Source organism: Pinus tabuliformis, chromosome 8 (assembly GCF_031772625.1).
Source record: "Pinus tabuliformis cultivar Carrire ecotype Pingquan chromosome 8, CPIR1, whole genome shotgun sequence".
In the NCBI taxonomy this organism is placed as follows: Eukaryota; Viridiplantae; Streptophyta; class Pinopsida; order Pinales; family Pinaceae; genus Pinus; species Pinus tabuliformis.
Window position 1 is genome coordinate 1,911,689,789 of NC_142294.1, and position 18,830 is coordinate 1,911,708,618.

The window sequence follows — 18,830 nt, forward strand, 5'->3', positions numbered from 1 at the left end:
TGTGAACAGATTTACCAACATGATTGAAACCTTAATGCAGAAGGGGTTGCCTAGTATTTTTGTTATCAATGACAAGTTGATCACTCAGGAGGACTACATCCAGAAAATGAAAGAGGTAGCCAAAAGCAGCACCAAGTTCAGCACGATAAGAGGAAGTATGACAGCAAAAGCATTTCTAGAGACTATGTCAAATGATTTCCATGTGCAGAATGAGGTAAAAGATATTTTTACCATGAAACCAACTTTTGCTAAGTATACAGAGGTAGATGAAATCTACTGCAGGGTGACAAAGTTAACAGTGCCAGATGAAAAGAGATGGGAAGAGTTACTTGATTTACTGGACTAAGCAGTAACTTAGGAGCAGTGAAATTTTTTTTCCAGCGCAACAGCTAGCACAATTGTCAATTCAGCGTCGGATTTTGTCTTGAATGACTCAACAACAAAAACCACCGAAACAGGGCCACCTCTTTCCTCAATAGCCTACATGGCCTATTCTTTTGCCAATATTAGATGATATTAGTTTGTAAGTAGTCTAATAATACACTGTTGGTTTGACAACTATTTTTGTAAAACATTATTGCAATTTTTATTATAAATATTTCATTGTTTGAATTATTAGTTTTGATTTCCGAATGTAATTTCTGCTACACATTATAATTTTGAAGTACTAGAGCATAAATAATACAGGGACCTTTTACAGGATGCATGCAGTGCCTTGAATGGTGATGTGTTTCTTGTCTTTATCTGTTTAAACATTGTTATTTCTTTCCTCTATTATTCTAAATCTGAATTAATCAACAAAAATTGTGGTAAATAGGATTCGTTATCAAGAATTCCCTATTTTGGTTGTTAATTTTAATGTTTTCCCCTGAAATCAGGATAAATAATTCTTAATTTTTGTTTGTTCTCTATTGAAACTTACAATTTATGCTTTTCCATCACCCATTTAAACTCTGAAAAGATCCATTTACTGCACCTAACTTGCCCTGTGAGAACTCCTTTAAAAATTGATGAACAAACTCCAGTTTTAGTTTATAGAATCCATAGCCCAATGGAATTATAACACTCAAATCAACCAGACCTTTCAATCAAAACAAACAAGTACAGTCATAACTAGCCTAAAATTTACCAAAAACAAAGCTAAATTACACAGAGATATCCCTCTCTAAAGCTGGCAGGGCTAGATCCCAACTTCCAAAGTGGTTTTGATGTTGTCTTATGTGTTTACTCCCACAACCTCAAAAATAAATAACGACAAAAATAAGCAGGTTACAGCTGAAGATACTGCACAGATGTTCTTCTAAAATGTATGGGTGCATTTTAGGTTACCCACTTATATTATTTTTTATCGAGATTCTCGATTTGTTGGGAATTTTGGTCAAGTTTATGGGAACTCCTAGACACTAAGTTGAAGAAGATCACCACATTTCATCCTTAAACGGATGGCCATACAAAAGTAATTAACAGAACAATAGTACATCTCCTTCATGGATACTGCAAAAAACATCCTAAGCTTTGGGATGAACACTCACATTACATCCAACGTGCCTACAATAGAGCCAAGACTCTCTTCAACTCAAACATCTCCATTTGAAGCATGTTTGGGATACTAACAAAAATCTTCCTTATATTTTATCTTTGGGAAAGTTGTTGTAATATATGGATACAATGACATAGATAAGGCTAAGCGCTTCATTGAACAAGTTCAGTTGGTGTATCAAATGGTACAAGAACAGTTGGAAAAGAGTTAAGCCAAATACAAGGCAAGACATGATAAGCATCATGTTGAACATAACTTTCAGGTGGTAGATAAAGTTTGGCTTTACATCAGCAAGGAAAGGCTCCAAGGAGAAGGTAAAAATCTCAAACCAATCAGATATGGACCCTTTAAATTCTTGGAAAAGATTTGTAATAATGCCTTCCGGTTACATTTTCCTGTACATACATGCAAGTTTATGTTGTTGTAAATGTGGAGAACTTAAGATTATATTAGATTCCAACAATAGAATATTTCTCTCTTGAATACTTAGAATAATTGCAGTAAGAAACTATTCTTGATAGGAAGATAAGGACTTCACATAGGGACAATGTGGAGTACTTTCATGTGGGGCTCAAGGGAACTAATCCTATTAAGGCCAAATGGATTGAGATTGGAAGGGTGAGGGATTTGTACCCTCACCTAATTGTTGACTTTAAATAACCTTTTGGTGATCCAAAAGCTTCCAGTGGGGAGGAATGATCTAGGGGATCAGAAAATGCTCAAATTAAAGTGCTCAAAATCACCCAAAACTAGTGCCATATCATAATTCTCATTGTTCTGAATCCAACTCCACTTGAATCACCTCAAACCGACATTTTATGCTCAAGTTATGATGTTCTAAAATTTTGCCTCAACAATTAAAAAATTTGTAGGTGGGAGGACTCGGCTGGTATCTAGGCAGTCTATATTGTTGATTTCAACATGCCAACTTGGTGTACGGGAGGCCAATCATAGCTCACCAAGTTTCATTCCTATAGTATATATTTGGCATCATTTTATTGGCTCATGGGTGTGAATTAGACTAATCAAAGGCAGGCATGTGGCCCAATGAGAAGGTGCTACGTGGCGCGTCATGGTTGGCAAAAAATTTTACAAAGGGGCCCAAAGGCCTCGGTGGGGTTTGACACCTTGACCTACTATGAACAAAATCCACGCTCTATTGTTCGATCATAAGTTGTTTCTTAATAGCTATGGTCTTCACTACTATTTAAAGTTTATTAGTGGCACCACACAATGGACCAGACCAACAATGGAGCAAAGTTAGAGGGGTGAGGACTTAACCCCAGCCCCAGGTTCCATGGATGGTAATGTGACCACAACAACAGACTTGGTGGGAGGGGCAAGCCACATGTACTTAGCCCTGGTCCCATCATCCCATGGCATAACAATCGATGAACAAGTATGGGAGCTCCAATGGTGGGGGCAGGCAATTAGCCCCACCCCCAACCCTATGGAAATATATAACCACTCACTGTAGGAAAAAGGAGTCCTCGAACACCTGGCTGAAATATGACTATATACAACACTTAAGGGTTATTGGCTTGATTAAGGAGGTGACAATTTCCCCCCTTTTTGGCGTGAATATCGTCGACGCCAGGTAAAATTATCGCTCGACGGTTGGCAGAAAGGTGGAAAAACATAGAACGATTATCTAGAATGTAGGTTTTAACCCTGTATAGGAATTACATGCATACAAATTCTTAAAACATAAAATAAAAAATGGTGATAGCATAAAACATAAAGTAGATATACACATATATTTTCCCCTGGATCCCAAAACCAGGACTACCAGATTGGATTTTCATTATATTCCTTTCAATGTTAAAATACATATATATACATTTCGAAGCATCCATAAACCCCAATCCATTAATCCTAGATTAGAACATAACTATAGTTCCCTTGATTGGATCTACAAAATACCATCGACATAAAACCATCATGCCCAAAACCATGTGTGAAATCCATGCACAGAACCATACGTAGGTCCTCCCACCTAATATAGGGTCCAAAAATGTTTTCTCGAGGCATTGCCCCGAACCCCATGCATACCCCCTAATAGCACCCGACACAACATACAAGGGGGCTACCACCCCCCTTGTAACCCCTCCAGACATGGGGTAGTTGTGGAAATAATATAACACAACCCAACATTCTCCCACTTATTGTTTTCTTTCCACAAGGAGGCCTAAGAGGGCTTAGTCATTGATCCAGCCTTGCAACACCCTTTATTTATCTACACCAAGAGAACCTCCCAGTGCTCACAGGCTTTGTTAATTCATCTACAATATTCTTCAAAGTGTCCACCTTTACCAACAACACCTTTTTGTCCTTAACCACATCCCTCTCAAAGGGATATTGAACATCGATGTGCTTTGTCTTTAAATGATAAGCAAGGTTCTTTGGCAAGAAAATTGCACTTTGGATGTCACAGTCTATCCTTTTAGCTTGTTGTACTAACCCCATACTTAAACACAATCTCTACAACCAAACTACTTCCTTGCTTACATTAGTGGATGTCATGTATTCTGCCTCTATAGTTGAAAGTGCCACTACAGACTATCTCTTACTCATCCAACTGACTATGCCTCCAAATAGGTTAAACATATAACCACTTGTAGATCTTCTATGATCTAGTCTCCAACCTAGCCTGCATCAACAAAGCCATGGATGTCCAAAACTCTATACAATCTTGTTCTTCCTTGGTAGCACAAACCATAATCACTAGTGCCACACAAATACCTAAAAACCCACTTCACTACTATCCAATGCTCCTTCCATGGTTTTGATATAAACCTGCTCAATACTCCCCTTGCATGTCCACTATCTAGCCTAGTACAAACCATTGCATACATCAAGCTACCGACTGCACTTGCATATGGAACATGGGACATGTTCTCTTCCTCTTCTTGTGCCTTGGGATAGTGTTAAGTAGATAAATTTACACCTACAGGAATAGGAACCTTCATTGGTTTACTATCCTGCAATTAAACCACTGCAGTATTGTCTCGACATACTTCCTTTGGTTTAACTAGAGATTCCTCTTTGCTCGATCTCATTTAATTTGCATGCCCAAAATATAGTTTGTAGCACCAAGATATTTTATGTTGAATTTGGAGGACAATTGGGTCTTCAAATCCTAGATAATTTCTTTGTCATTTCCAACCAACAACATATCATCCACATACAAGACCAGATAAATAACACGATCACCAATTAATTTAAAATACACACATTGATCTCCTTTTCTTCTGGTTAAGCCAAGTCCCCGTATAAATTTATCAAATTTCTGATACCACATCCTTGGTGACTGTTTTAACCCATACAAAGACCTTTTTAACTTGCATACATGTTCCTTCTTACCCTTCACTAGAAAGCCTTCAGGTTGCTTCATGTAGATATCTTCTTCCAGATCCCCGTGAAGAAATGTTGTCTTCACATCCATATTCTCTACCTCAAAATCAAAAGCAGCAACAACAAATAAAAGTAATCTCATAGAAGCTACCTTGGCAATAGGAGAAAAAATATCACCAAAATCAATTCCCAACACCTGGGAATAATCTTTAGCTACCAACCGAGCTTTGTATTTCTCCACCTTGCCTTTTGCATTCATCTTATTCTTAAACACCCATTTGCTACTAATGGGTTTCCTTCCACCCGGCAACTCCACCAGATCTCAAGCCTCATTTTTGTGCAAAGGTGTCATTTCATCAACCATGGCCTCTTTCCAGAGTTTTCCATCCTTTGAATCTATTGCTTCCCTCACAATTCTGAGATCATCATCAGTAATAGATAAAGAAAATTTTGAACAGAAAGCAGATGGACTATACATTTATGGTTGTCTTCTTTTTCGAACTAATCTTCTCACAGCTGGAGTATGTGGCTCTTCATCTTTTGATTCCTCTTCTACTGTAGAGTCGAATTCTTCCTCCTTTAGCTCAAACTCTATATTCTCAGGTTCCTTTGGTAGGAATTCATGCTTAATAACATCTTTCAGCTCTCTAAATACCACATCTCGACTGTATACAACCTTCCTTTATTCTGGGTTCCAAAGCTTATAACCTTTTAAACCATCCTTATACCTAATAAAGATGCATCTTTCAGATTTACTATCCAGCTTTGTTCTTTTCTCCTTTGGAAGATGTACATATGCATCACATCCAAATACCCTCAGATGTGAAAGAGAAGGTTTCTTACATGTCCATACCTCTTGTGGAGTCTTATCCTTCAACATTGATGAAGGTGATTTGTTGACCAGGTAACATGCAGTCTCCACCACCTCTACCCAGAATTCATGTCCTAACCTGACACCACTAAGCATGCTTCTTTCCTTTTCCATCAACGTCCTGTTCATTCATTTTGGAAATCCATTTTTCTGAGGTGTGTATGGAGTAGTCTTCTGCTATGCTATACCACACTTCTTATATAACTCTTCAAATTCCTTCTTGAAAAACTCTTCCCTGTTATCTATCTTCAACAGCTTTATCTTCTTCTCTGTTTTGTTTTCCACTGGAGCCTTAAATTCTTTAAACGTGTCAAAGAATTCATATTTCTTCCCGAGGAAATATATCCATGTATTCCTTGAGAAGTCATCTATAAATGATACATAGTACAAACAATTTGCTACTGATGGAACCGACACAAGTCCAAACACATTATTGTGCACAAGCTCTAATATATGTTTCACCCTCTTAGCACTAGAGGGGAAACTCACTCGATTTTGCTTCCCATATACACAATTTTCACGGAAATCAAAAGATAAAGAGAAATTAGGCATACCTTCTACCATACCATTACCATGAACTATTCGAAGGCCCTTCTCTCCAATATGTCGAAGCCTTTGATGCCATAACATGGTCTTTTCTCCAAAGACCACTATATTTTCTACTCCACTTTGAGGAACCACATAACTATTGCACCCATCAATAACAATGTTACCTTGAAGCTTGTACAGAGTTCCAATCCAAACTCCCCACATCAATACTAGTGCTTCCCAAACCATATTGCAAGTATCTTTCTCAAACACTATTTTTACACCTGCATCATCCAGCTTTCTTACAGAATTCAGATTTTTGGCCAATGCAAGAATATGCAAAACACTCATAAGTGTTCTAATCCTTCCACCTTGCAACTTCAACTTGACTTTTCTGCGACTAACAATTCTAGCCTTCCTATCATCCCCTAAGAACACATCACCACCATCATATTCTCATACTCGTAGAACCACTCTCTATGGGGAGTGAAGTGAAAGGATGCTCCCGAGTCAATCAGCCATGCCTCATGATCTACATGTGTACTTGAAGAAGAAGCCAAGTACAAATCCCCTATTTCATCTGAGGTGGTTTTCACCTCTGCAAAAGGACCATCATCAGATCTCTTTACTTTCTCAGGAGCTTTAGATTTACAATCCCTTTTGAAGTTCCCTTCCTTTCCGCATTTCCAGCACACCTTTACAAGTTTTCCTAGAGATTTAGATCTCCCTCTAGATTTAGGTTTCCCACTCAAGGACTTATTTTTGTTTATGTTCTGGGACCGTCCTCGTACAAACAAGGAATCACCATTCTGACCCTCCATATTTTTCCATCTCATCTCCTCCAACAACAAGGATGAGACTATTTCATCAAAATATAAGGCAGTTGAATTGCTACCTATTGCAAAAACTAGACTATCCCAGGAATCTGGTAGAGACCACAATAAACTGATGCACTTATCTTCATCTAGAATTTTAATATCAACATATAATAACTGGATTACCACAGTATTAAATGCATTCAGATGCTCTACCACCGAGTCTCCATCTTTAATCTTCTTTCCGTAGGAACAATTTATTCACCATATACTTAGATTTGTACAAAGTCCCTAAATTGTGCCACAAAACCTTCGACGAAGCTTCCCCTGAGACATTCAGAAGTACTGAATCTGAGACACATAATTGTATTGTGCTCTTTGCATTCTGATCCAACTTTGCCCAGTCTTCAACTGATATTATTGTTGGTTTAGTACCCAAATCTACTGCGATCCACTGATCTTTATCCACCAAAAAATCCCCCATCTTGAGTTTCAACAACTCAAAACTCTAACCATTAAATTTCTTGATCTCTATCTTTCCACTGCTCGTCATCTTCTTTCACCACAAGAATCAATCCCACAGATCTCCCACTAAATAGGGTCTACGACAGGCTCGAGCAAAACCCCTCAGTATCAAAGGCGTCCCCTTGAAGCCAAAATAAATATGATACCAAATGTAGGTTTTAACCCGTACAGGAATTACTTGCATACTAATTCTAAAAATAGAAAATAAACAATGGCGAGAGCATAAAACATAAAACATATATACATAGAGATTTTCCATTGGATCCCAAAATTGAAACTACTAAATTGATTTTTCATTATATTCTTTTCAATGTTACAATACATATATATACATGTCGAAGGATCCATAAATCGCAATCCATTAACCATGGATTAGAACATAACCGTAGTTCCCTTGACCACATCTAAAAAATACCATGGACATAAAACCATCATGCCTAAAACCATGTGCAAAATCCATGCACAAAACCGTAGGTAGGTCCACCCACCTAATATAGGGTCCAATTTTTTTTCCCATGGCACTACCTCAGACCCCATGCAAGGGGGATACCACCCTTGCATACCCCCCAATAGGGAGGGCAATTGCCCCCCCTTGTGACCCTCCCGCAATGCCTAGTGCAACATACAGGCGGGGATATTGCCCCCCTTGTAATCCCCCCACATATGGGGTAGTCATGGAAATAATATAACACAACTCAACATAGAATGGAAGAATTGTAGAACAAATAGCAGAAATTGTTCAATGAGGCATAACTTGATCAAATTTTACCTTTTTGAGCTCAAGAAGACCCTAAATAGGGGCTTTTGAGCATTCTACATCCATTGGTAGCACTATCTGTGCATTTTGAGCACTGTAAACTGATGTAATTACATATTTGAGCACATAATTGAAGAGGCCCAACATTGGAATCTGGACCCAGAGATGTATCCCGAGAGGGGTGAGCTCCATTATCAAGTGTTCTTTTGTATTGTTGTGTATGGTTCATATTTCTCAGTTTTATTTCTGAAAACTGAGTTTTTTAAATACTAAAGTTTATGTGCTTTTGCAACTTGATCCATTGCTCATAAGAAATAAAATTACTTGAAAATTTTTAATAGACATTCAAGTTTTTAAATCAGATCATCTAGGAAGCAGGTCTAAAAACTAGTCAGTACCTTGGAGCTTCTAGTCCTTAATGGTAGGTTTCCTTCTAGGCGATGATGGGTTTACGTCATTGATTCTTGTTTGGTCAATTCAACTAGTGTTCAACACCATCTCATTTATTTTCATTCATTAAATTGCACTTGGTACCATGGGGTTTATATTCATCCTTGATGGGTCACCTCACATTTGTTAACAATATCCTTTAATGATTTGCAATTAGAATAATTCAACCATTCTCAACATTAGCACATATCTTCACATGTTGTATATTTGTACTATCATGGTTGGGACAAATATCTTGGGGCTTTAGGGGCACCTCACTCATGCATCATAGCCCCGCAAAATCTATGTTATATTTTATCATTAGGTGTTGAAAATACTACTTGGGCACTCCCATTGGTGTTTATTATCTTCCTAATATACGTTGTGACATTGATCTTGATTGTATTTACTCGTAGTTACGGTATCTTTCTTATAATAGGGATCCACCACACATTCTCTCATGGTTATGATCTTGCATATTCTTACACAGATCCATAATGTATTCTTAATGACCATGCTTTACTTCTACTATGAGCATGGGTATGTGTACCTCAGGGATGATCTATTCATTTTGGTTGATGAATGGTTGCAAGTACTCACTAATTTCGTAATATTCATCTCCTTCCTTGTGTTGCCTCATGCCTTTTTTGGTATTACTTCTTTTAGTCATCACTTCCTTTTCTATCCTCACAAAAATCATTATAGGCCAATTTTTGCATGCATCCCCAAATTTCAAGAATTGTGATTTGCAAAGCTACAAGTGTTAGAGTCTTATTTTTCACCCCAATCAGTTTTTGAAGGCCATTCACTTGTTGAGACACCATTTTTCTTTCCCTTGTTTACTCAATTTTGAGGTTGGTGGCACCCTCCACTTAGTGGAAAATATGATTGGTTGCACCTTGTTATACTTTGCACACACGACTATTATGGGCTACATAACTATTAACCCATGACCACCTCTCCAGCTTTTAAAAATTAATGGTTTCAATAAAGCTATGCATGATGGGTTGGAAACTTCACATGTATGATCACAAACTTATATTAGTTTGAAATCTCACTCAAATCATAAAACCTTCTATCCTATTATAGGTTATCACATGTGTAACAAAGTTATGCCAAGAGAAAAGGGTAGAGAAAACTTGGTGCTAAATTATGGTGCCATGATTTATATTTCTTCCCAACCTTTTGCTATCAAGGTTGTGATACTATTGTGACAACCAAGGAGGAGTTTGGTCAAGGAGCCTAGAGCAATTTACAATTGAAACATAAGGTGTTTTTGCTTAATTGTTTTATTGTTGTTCTCTTTCTTTATGGTAGATCTATATGATTTCCCCCTCCCGCATAGTGTATTTAATGTGCATGATAAAGTTATTTGGTTGATCTGACTTTGCTTGAGTGTGTTAGATTACTTTTATTTTAGTCAGGATTTGTTTTTCTTTGAAGAGGTTGAGGTAGGTATATTGTCCATTTGTGTGTTAAAAAAAGAAAAAGCTAGGAGTTAAAGCTTAGATCTCAAAAACTAGACCAGCAAGGATCATGCACAAATAACCTTGGAAATGTGTATGTGCCATAATTTTCCTCTCTTCTAACATAGAATAAGATTTATTGTCTTTGATTCTAGTGAGATTTCCTAGAATCCTAGCCGTCCCTCTATTTTTTATCTCAAGGGTAGGCCCAAAAAAGAGGTCACTTGTCCATAAAGGAATTCCTCTTTCCTCTTTAACATCTATTAAATAGGAAAAAATAAATAGATTCATTAATAATACATATAGTTATAAGTAAATGCATTATAATTATTATTATTATCCAATTTTAAGGTCACGGCCAAGCCACACCAAATTGGTGTATGAGACCCACTTGTTTGTGGGACAAGGGACCCACCTCTGTGCAGTGATTTGACTCCTAAGTCTACAAAAACATACATATTTTGTAACCTCGTTGAAAAAAACACATGCTCTTAACCATTAAACTCACTCAAGCTATATAAAAAATTAATTTAATAAAATATACTAAAGGATTTTTAATACCCGATAATAAACGAGCCTACCACTTTTCACTAATGGGAGACATCTACGCATATCGAATAAACAACTTCAAACAATTTTCAAATAAAAAACCGTGAGTTAAAACATTTTTAATGCCGGACTATAAGCCTAGAATTCCTTAATTAAAACATAAACAACCCGACCACTTTTCAGTAATAGGACATCTATACAGATTGAATAAACAACTTCAAACAATTTTCATATAAAACACCGTGAACTAAGCTTCCTTGCTGCTCATGATGGTAAACTTTCCGTTTGCAACTTCTCAAATCTGCCCATCTCAGGCAAGCGTCACGACTCACTATCCATCCCTTGTGGCATCGTCCCAATCTGCATCCAACTCATTTCCTCTGACATCTGTAGAGTGATATACGCCAACCTGGTGTTGGTAGGCTGTAGCTTTCATCTTTTAGCAATTTGAGTCACCTGAGTCACTTTGAACATAAATATATGTAACAATCTTCTGCCTGATCCGCCTCCACTACTACACCCTTCAGATCTTACAGATAAACCACCACTAAGATATCAGGTAATAAAGCACATGGATATTTCTTTGTCTGAATCAAATGGAGATTGTCTACCCACACAGGAGATCTAGCTGCAGTTGTTGCGGGGACACCCAACACTGTAATACTGTAAAAATGGTTCAGCACACATCACTTTACCTTCTAGTGAAAAGTCTAAACAGAATAATCACTCCATTTCGGTTGCTTGCCCTGATTCAAAGTTTTAATTATGATATGATAAGTTTCACAGACCCATCGTGTGATCATTTCCTTTTTCCTCTAAAGATAGCAATTGACATATAAGAGGGCAATGTCTGCACAATTTTCCCAAATTCAACTAATATCATTCAACGGCACAATTATAGCATTGCTTCAAATTTTTCAACTAATATCATTCAACGGCACAATTATAGCATTGCTTCAAATTTAAGTATGACATGCATGGCTACTATTTATCTTCCACTATAATCTAATTTTATCACACACCATTCACTACTACAAATCAACTGATCTATGCCTTTGCCACGGGAACAACACAGGCATATTTACAATAAATAAATATATATATATATATATATATATGAAGAAATATATATATTGGATATATGAAAGTAGATCGATACTTACAAAAATTTTGGAAGCCATCGTTCCAAATTTCAATCGTTCCAGTGGACAGAACGTTCTACAATCTGGCTTCTAACACATCTCCATTTTGATCTCTTCGGATGAGATTCTTCCAATGATTTCAGACCAACATCATTCAGGGTTTCCAGTTTAACGCACCCATCTATGTTGAGAAATTTAAGATCTACAAAACTTGAAAGATCTGGCAGGTCCTCTAATTTGAAGCAAAATTTCAGGTTTAGGTACTTTAAAGACCTTTGTTTTGCCATTCCCTCTGGCAAGTGTATCAATTTAGCACAACCTCTGAAATCAACATACTCAAGTGTTGATATGTCTCCGAGAACATCCTTTGGGATGGACAAATTAATGCAGTATTGCAAGGCTAGATATTGAAGGTGCAATAATTCAGAGAAGGAACTAGGCAATTCAGTCAGATTAATGCAACGCGATAGATCTAAGTGTCTTAGGTTTTTAAGTTCCCCAAAATGAATGGTGTTGAGAATATAATTTCAACTGCGATCGCCGATATCGCATATCGGCAAGTCGGCATATCGGCAAGTTGAAGCATAGGAGGCAGGCAGTGGCAGCGATATAAAATATCGCCGACGAGCGATCACCGATATCGCATCGGCAAAGTCGAAGTGAAGGGCCGATATCGCATCGGCAAAGTCAAAGTGAAGGAGTTATAAAGGAGCTCTTGTGTTTCCGATAAGCGATCGCCGATATCGCATCGGCACATCGCTATCGGCAATGTCATAGGGTCGGCATCTTTGACATGAGTAAAGTTGCGATGCGATGCAAATAAAGTCAGTGGTTAAAGTACAAGTCTGCACCTAATAAATTTGACGTGAAGTAAAAGTTCCTTTACCGCCAGTAAATGTCAGTAAAACAGTAAATGCAATTTACTTGTGGTTGGTAAGTTTTGGTGAAGTTTTTAATTTCATTTAAGCGGGAGTATGGGCACAAGTAAAAGCTAGTAAAAGCATTTAATTTTTATTATTTCTTTTACGGAAGCATGGGAAGTGAAAATGTGAAGTATGTTTTTGTTGTTGTCATATATATGCAATATTTTTGTGTATTGAAGAGATATAGAGTGGTAAGTGAAGAACGCAACATAAAGAAAACTGGGAGCGCATGTGTGTTTTTTTGTGTGTTGCTCATTGTAATGAGAAGGGTGTTGTGTGAGAGAGGATAATGCACAACAGTGCTATCCGTGAAGAACAAGGGAGCAGCATGCCTTTTGTTGATTGGTGGTGAAGCTCGCGGCAGCCAAACAACAAGGAAGATGCACAGCAGTGCATAGAATAGTGTTGATTTTTAATGTATTGGATTTGCATTGAAATGCAAAAGAAAAGAGCGCTCAGGTATTTTGAAATTGTGAATGTAATGTAAAGTTTACTGCATATGTAAAAGTTTGTTTTACAGCAGTAATGTGAAAAGGGGTTTTACTGCAGTAAACCCAGCACAGTAATATCTCAAGTGAAAACAGAGTTTTTGCTGAATGTAAGTTTTTTTTGTAAATCCCTCTCAGCAAAGAGGATGAAGTTTGTATCAGGCTTTGTATTTTAATCAATAGAAATATTTTTATGGCTGTGTAATACTCTGTTATGAGTAGATTTGTTTTAAAAGCTTCCCTGTGCACAAAGGTCCTGGAACAGTGGAAACAGAGCATTGGCTCTGTGGTGTTAGAATGTCTGGTTTTGGTATTTCCCCATTGAAAAATACCCAACAAATGGGGAATGATTGTGAAGTTGCGAAATATTTGAAAGTTAGTTTATTCATCACAGTTCCTATCCATTTGGAAAAACGGGAAAAAGATGGCACGGCCCCTTGCTGAGCGCTAGAGATATTTTTACAGAAACTCATATAATGTTCAACATCAAATGGTTCATGGCTGCTCGAAGCACTTGCAGATATGGCTCCGCTCGTATCACTATTCGACTCACGCAACTCACAAGGAAACTGCAATGCACATAATCTGTTAATGACTGGCGACTAGGCTTTAAAGTGAATTAAATAAAATTCTCTCTAAAATCGTGGATCAAAATAAACTAAAATCTAAACTACTTACCTCATTAACTGTATCGAATATTTGTTGCAGGTGGTCATCGGAACCGTGAAGTTCCAAAACTCTTAGTCTGGCCAATGAAATGGTAGAAGGAATGGAGATGGATGGAAAATCGTTCAAGCGAAGCCAAATCAAATCACCGGACATAGCAAATGAGGACAAGTCTATGGGATGATCAACCACCAAAAGGCGAACACCCCTAATGTTTATGTGATTTGTGAGTTGTGGCGGATTTTGATCTTTAACAATACGAATTCCTCGTGTTAAACAGGACTCTGAGCCGTCCTGAGAAGCACAATCACATTAACCTAAGTTACATGGCTGCCTCCTCAAAATAGTGCAAAACTCTAATACAGATTATTAAAGGAATCAGACAGAATGTGGAGACCTGATACGCATACCTGCAACTGAAACATTTCCGTTATATCACTTGAGCAACTAAGGCGGAGGGGCTTATGCTTCGCGAACTCGAAAATTTCCTCTCTCGCGATATGTCTGGCCAATCCCTTAAGTTGATTGTGCATTATAACTCGGCAATGTTTAGGGTGCTCTTCCTGGCACTTCATCTGTACCAACCAGGGAAATAATCAGTTATAGCAAAAGATAAGATTTCACCACTAGGAAACAAAATAAAACGCTGATTATATTGCTTACAGAAGTGCTGGTCTCCGCATCATAATCATACCCCAGAAGGCATTTTTGACGTAGATTTTCAAGACAGTCTCTGACGTAACAGTAACCTAATCCCTCTAGGACTCGAACTGCTAGCTCTCTGTCTTCTCCCACCAAGAAACACCCAATGTCCAAAAACATCTCTTTCTCTTCTTTTTGCAAAGCCTCATAACTCACTTTTAATGTGTTTATTATATCATCTGGTAATCTTTTAGAAAACCTTTCCACCTGCAGCTTCCAATAGGTTTTATCACGATTGCCAGAAAGATGTTGGCCGAAAACTTCTAAGGATGAAGGCAACCCATCACAAATATCTAAGAGCTCCTTCACCAAGTCTTCAAACCCTTGAACTGGTTCTGATTGATCGAAAGCATGAAAGCAAAAGAGATCTAGGGCATGCTGTCTATTTAATGGCTTTACATCATATAACAAAGCTTTTGGGGATCTTCGGAGTAAATCCCTATGACGAGATGTGAGCAAAATCAGACTACGAGGTCCTACTGCATCAATATCTAGTAGATTGTGGATTTGCTCCATATCATCAACGTCATCCAGAACAATCAGAGCTAGCAGCGCTTGTAGACTGCGTTGCAAAATACACCTTACTTGGATGGTATTATCAATATCCAAATCATGACCCAACAGATCACGAATTAACTGCTTCTGCAAAGATGGTAAATCCCTTCCCCTCACGTTAAGCAAAAAAGAAGATCGAGGAAAATCAGAACGTTTTACATTGTAGAGATGTTTAGCGAGAGTCGTCTTCCCGATGCCGCCCATCCCAGTAATCCCCACAATCTTTGTGTCGCTTAGATTCAGAATTTTACTTTGGAAATCCTTGGCTGCTTCGTTCAGTGCAACTGGGTGTTTAGCCACTTCTAAGTGTTCTCCTTCTTTTACCTTTGCCAATACAATACTCAAAATTTGCTCCAAGTACATCCCATAGTCACTGATTTAAGAAAGGAGAAGAAGAAAGTGAGAATCTATAATCCAAAATTAAAGTTGTAAATGGGAAAAATAAGGAAAGCAAGTGTTCACCTTCCATTTGATTTAACGATGTAACCAGAAATACTTGCGGCCTTTTTCAGTGCTTCCTTCCATTCTGCCATCACTCCTCCATGCCTTTGGTGGTACTGAAAGCCTCCGTTGTAAGGTCCACCCCTTTCAATGTCTCGAAGGTCTTTAGGCTCAACATCACAAAAGATGGGTATAATGGTAGTGGTGCGCACCTGAGATGATTTCAAAATCCAACACAATTCATCCAAGCACCAACGTGATTCGGCATATCTCTTTGAGAAAATGACAATATGAACTGATGCACTGGAAATAGCTCCTTGGATCACATCGTAGAGCGTGGATCCTCCCCTAAGTTCCTTCGCATCCAGAAAGACGCGCAACCCACAGTGCCTAAGACGATGGTAGATGAGGCTGGCGTGAGTGAGCTTGGCGTCAGGCCCTCTGTGATTTATGAACACATGGTATTTCTCAATCTGCAAGGGCTCCCGTCTGACCATTCTCCATACATCATTCACAATGTTATCCAAGAACTTTCCCTGGTCGCTGAAAAACCAAACAGATAGTCATAGTTGTAAGTAAGATTAGGGAGAGTAAGAAAATTATAGATGAATTAGAAACTATCTAAAGAGTAAACATAGTATGCAAAATGAGTGAAGTACGGATTCACCTTTCATTCGTTTTCAGGACGAAACCTGAAATGTCTGCGGCTTTTCTCAAGGCCTCCTTCCATCCCTCCACCTCTTCGATGCTGAAACTGCCTTCGTGGTTTCGGAAGGCCTCGGCAAAACTTCCCCACTCAATCTGACGAAGCTCTGCCGGTTCTACGTTGAAAAACACGGGTAGAATGGTGCGCTCATGAGATGATCTCATAATCCATCTCAACTCCTGTAAGCACCAACGTGATTCAGCGTAATGCTCAGAGAAAATGGTAACGTGAACTGAGGCGCTACTAATAGCTTCTTGGACAACAGAGACGACAGTATCTTCCGTGCAAAGTTCCTTCTGATAGAAAAAGACACGCAACCCACGGCTTGTGAGACTATGGTAGATGAGACTCGCAAGAGTGTTCTTGGTGTCGACTGTCCTGAAGTTTATGTAAACCTGGTATGTTGCTGCCTCTGCCACTTCCTCCATACTGAGTTCCTGGTATAGTTTTGTGGACGGTGGATGAAGCAAGCACTCCGCCTGAGAGAGAAACAGAGGGAGACAGTTGCCAGCAGAGAAGATGTAAATGAGAATATAAAAGCGCAAAGATGCTAATGGCTATAAGGAGATCGAGAAGTCTTTAAAATATTTGCCAGTTGTGCGCGCAGCTTTAGCCTGCTGATAGTTGTAAATCACGTTTGCTCCAAAACTGTATACCGGCAAAGATCACCAGACCGTAAGTTAAGTTGCAAGTATTTACCAGAGCAGTTTTTGCGTTGTTTTTTAAATTCGCGTGATATAATTTTTGGTTTGTTTATTTTAATTGTTTAAAAGGTGAAAAAATTACATAGAATACTGCTGGTATAAACATTTTGAGATTTAACGAAATCATCTGTGAATTGTTTGAAAAATGCATGGTAATGGGTTGGGTAATGTGCATTGTTTGAAAAATGTCCGGTAATGGGTTGTGTTAGGTGAGGGAATTTCTCCTTTTTAATTGAAGAAATCCGGAGCAGTTCTCAGTCAGCTCAGTCATACATTGTGTTGGGTTAATCAGAATTGGATTACTCAGGATTGGACTAAAAGACTGGTAGAGACTTAAGTTTCTTACTTACCGTTAAACCACATCTTGACCTAATATTATTAGGCCACATCCTTACCTACCATTAAACCACATCTTGACCTAATATTATTAGACCACATCCTATTAATTAGGTGAGAAAATTCCTCACCAGTCCGTCTCGTCAAATCAGGCTCCCAACGGCATGAGCATTGAAAACGTTGACCAGATTACTGATTTCCTCGTGAGGACTTATCAATGGCCAAAGTTAGCCAATTTATAGAGAAGATCCATTTTCTACGATAAGTTGAAATTGGAGTTTGCTTATAATTTCTTGTTTTCGAATTTTTGGAGTAACATTATGGATTAGCAATGTCTAACCTGGCCATATCTCATTCCAACTTGGCAACGATGTCACTTCAAAATCCACGGGTTTTATCGTGGAATTCATTAAACACCAGAGAGGGGACTAGGCCTTAAAATTGTTTGTTATGTGCAACATTTTTCTGTGCTCTAAATATTTTTTATGATTCCAAAAAACTATATAAGATAAATTTTGTCTGTTATGTGGAACATTTTTCTGTGTTATAAATACTTTTTTTATGATTTCAAAAAATAATATAATGTAAGTTTTATTTGACTTGTTTATAAATAAGATTTTTTGAAAAGATTTATTTAATTGTTCTAAAATTTTGTATAGGTTTATCGAAATACAAATTCAACTAGTAAATTCATTGACCCAAAATTCTTAAACCTCTCATTTATAAAAAATTCGGTTTAAAATCCTCTGGATATAAAAGGATAAAAATTTAATATAAGTAATGTATATGTGATCCAATTTGCAAGTGTACATAGTGATATAAGTAAAGGGATATGATGAAACAATCACTGTTAGTTGTATAAAACCAGTGCTTAGTGTTCTGCACGCGAGTGCATGTTGTAACGGTCGGGGCGGTCGGTTTGCACGCCCTCAACCGGTTTCGAATCCTGTGAAGCTGCGCTGCAGCGTATTTGGGTCAGCGTATTTGGGTCATGGTCGGTGATGATTTGTACAGATTGTAAATATATGTTGATATATATAGCTTCTTCAGCGGGGCCCTGCCCCCCACAAAAAAACCAATGCCTAGTGTTCTTCCTTTTGAAATTTTGTAATGTACGTTGTATAAAATCATTGCTATTCTAACTTAGTACGGTATATTTAACTATTCTAACTTAGTACGGTATATTTAACGATTGATTTTTTCTTTTATAATTAAATTTTAAATATATCTATCTATATATATATATAAAGTACGTTATATTAATTATTTTATAAAAACTATTTTTTTAAGATTGGGAATTATTAAAAAATATTAAATTTTATATATTATTTTT

At 37.7% G+C, this 18,830-nt stretch overlaps 1 protein-coding gene across 1 annotated transcript; it reads right to left on the bottom strand.

The window, feature by feature from the left end:
- Positions 1 to 354: 354 nt before the first annotated feature.
- On the bottom strand, positions 355 to 16,885 carry LOC149244096 (disease resistance protein Roq1-like). The gene is made up of 7 exons (XM_089371422.1): positions 16,419 to 16,885; positions 15,773 to 16,294; positions 14,717 to 15,683; positions 14,464 to 14,628; positions 14,066 to 14,347; positions 13,720 to 13,956; positions 355 to 480 (listed from the first exon to the last, which is right to left on the bottom strand). Exons 1-7 carry the CDS (start codon positions 16,883 to 16,885, stop codon positions 355 to 357), a joined length of 2,766 nt encoding a protein of 921 aa, XP_089227548.1.
- Between the last annotated feature and the right edge of the window lie 1,945 nt (positions 16,886 to 18,830).

Excerpts from the sequence above, each read along its gene's own strand:
- LOC149244096 (XM_089371422.1), bottom strand. The coding sequence starts at position 16,885 with ATGGAGGAAGTGGCAGAGGCAGCAACATACCAGGTTTACATAAACTTC. Across the intron at positions 15,684-15,772 it reads ATCGTTAAATCAAATGGAAG|TGACTATGGGATGTACTTGG; the intron begins GTGAACACTTGC and ends TTCTTAAATCAG. Across the intron at positions 14,348-14,463 it reads CGGAAATGTTTCAGTTGCAG|GACGGCTCAGAGTCCTGTTT; the intron begins GTATGCGTATCA and ends TGTGCTTCTCAG.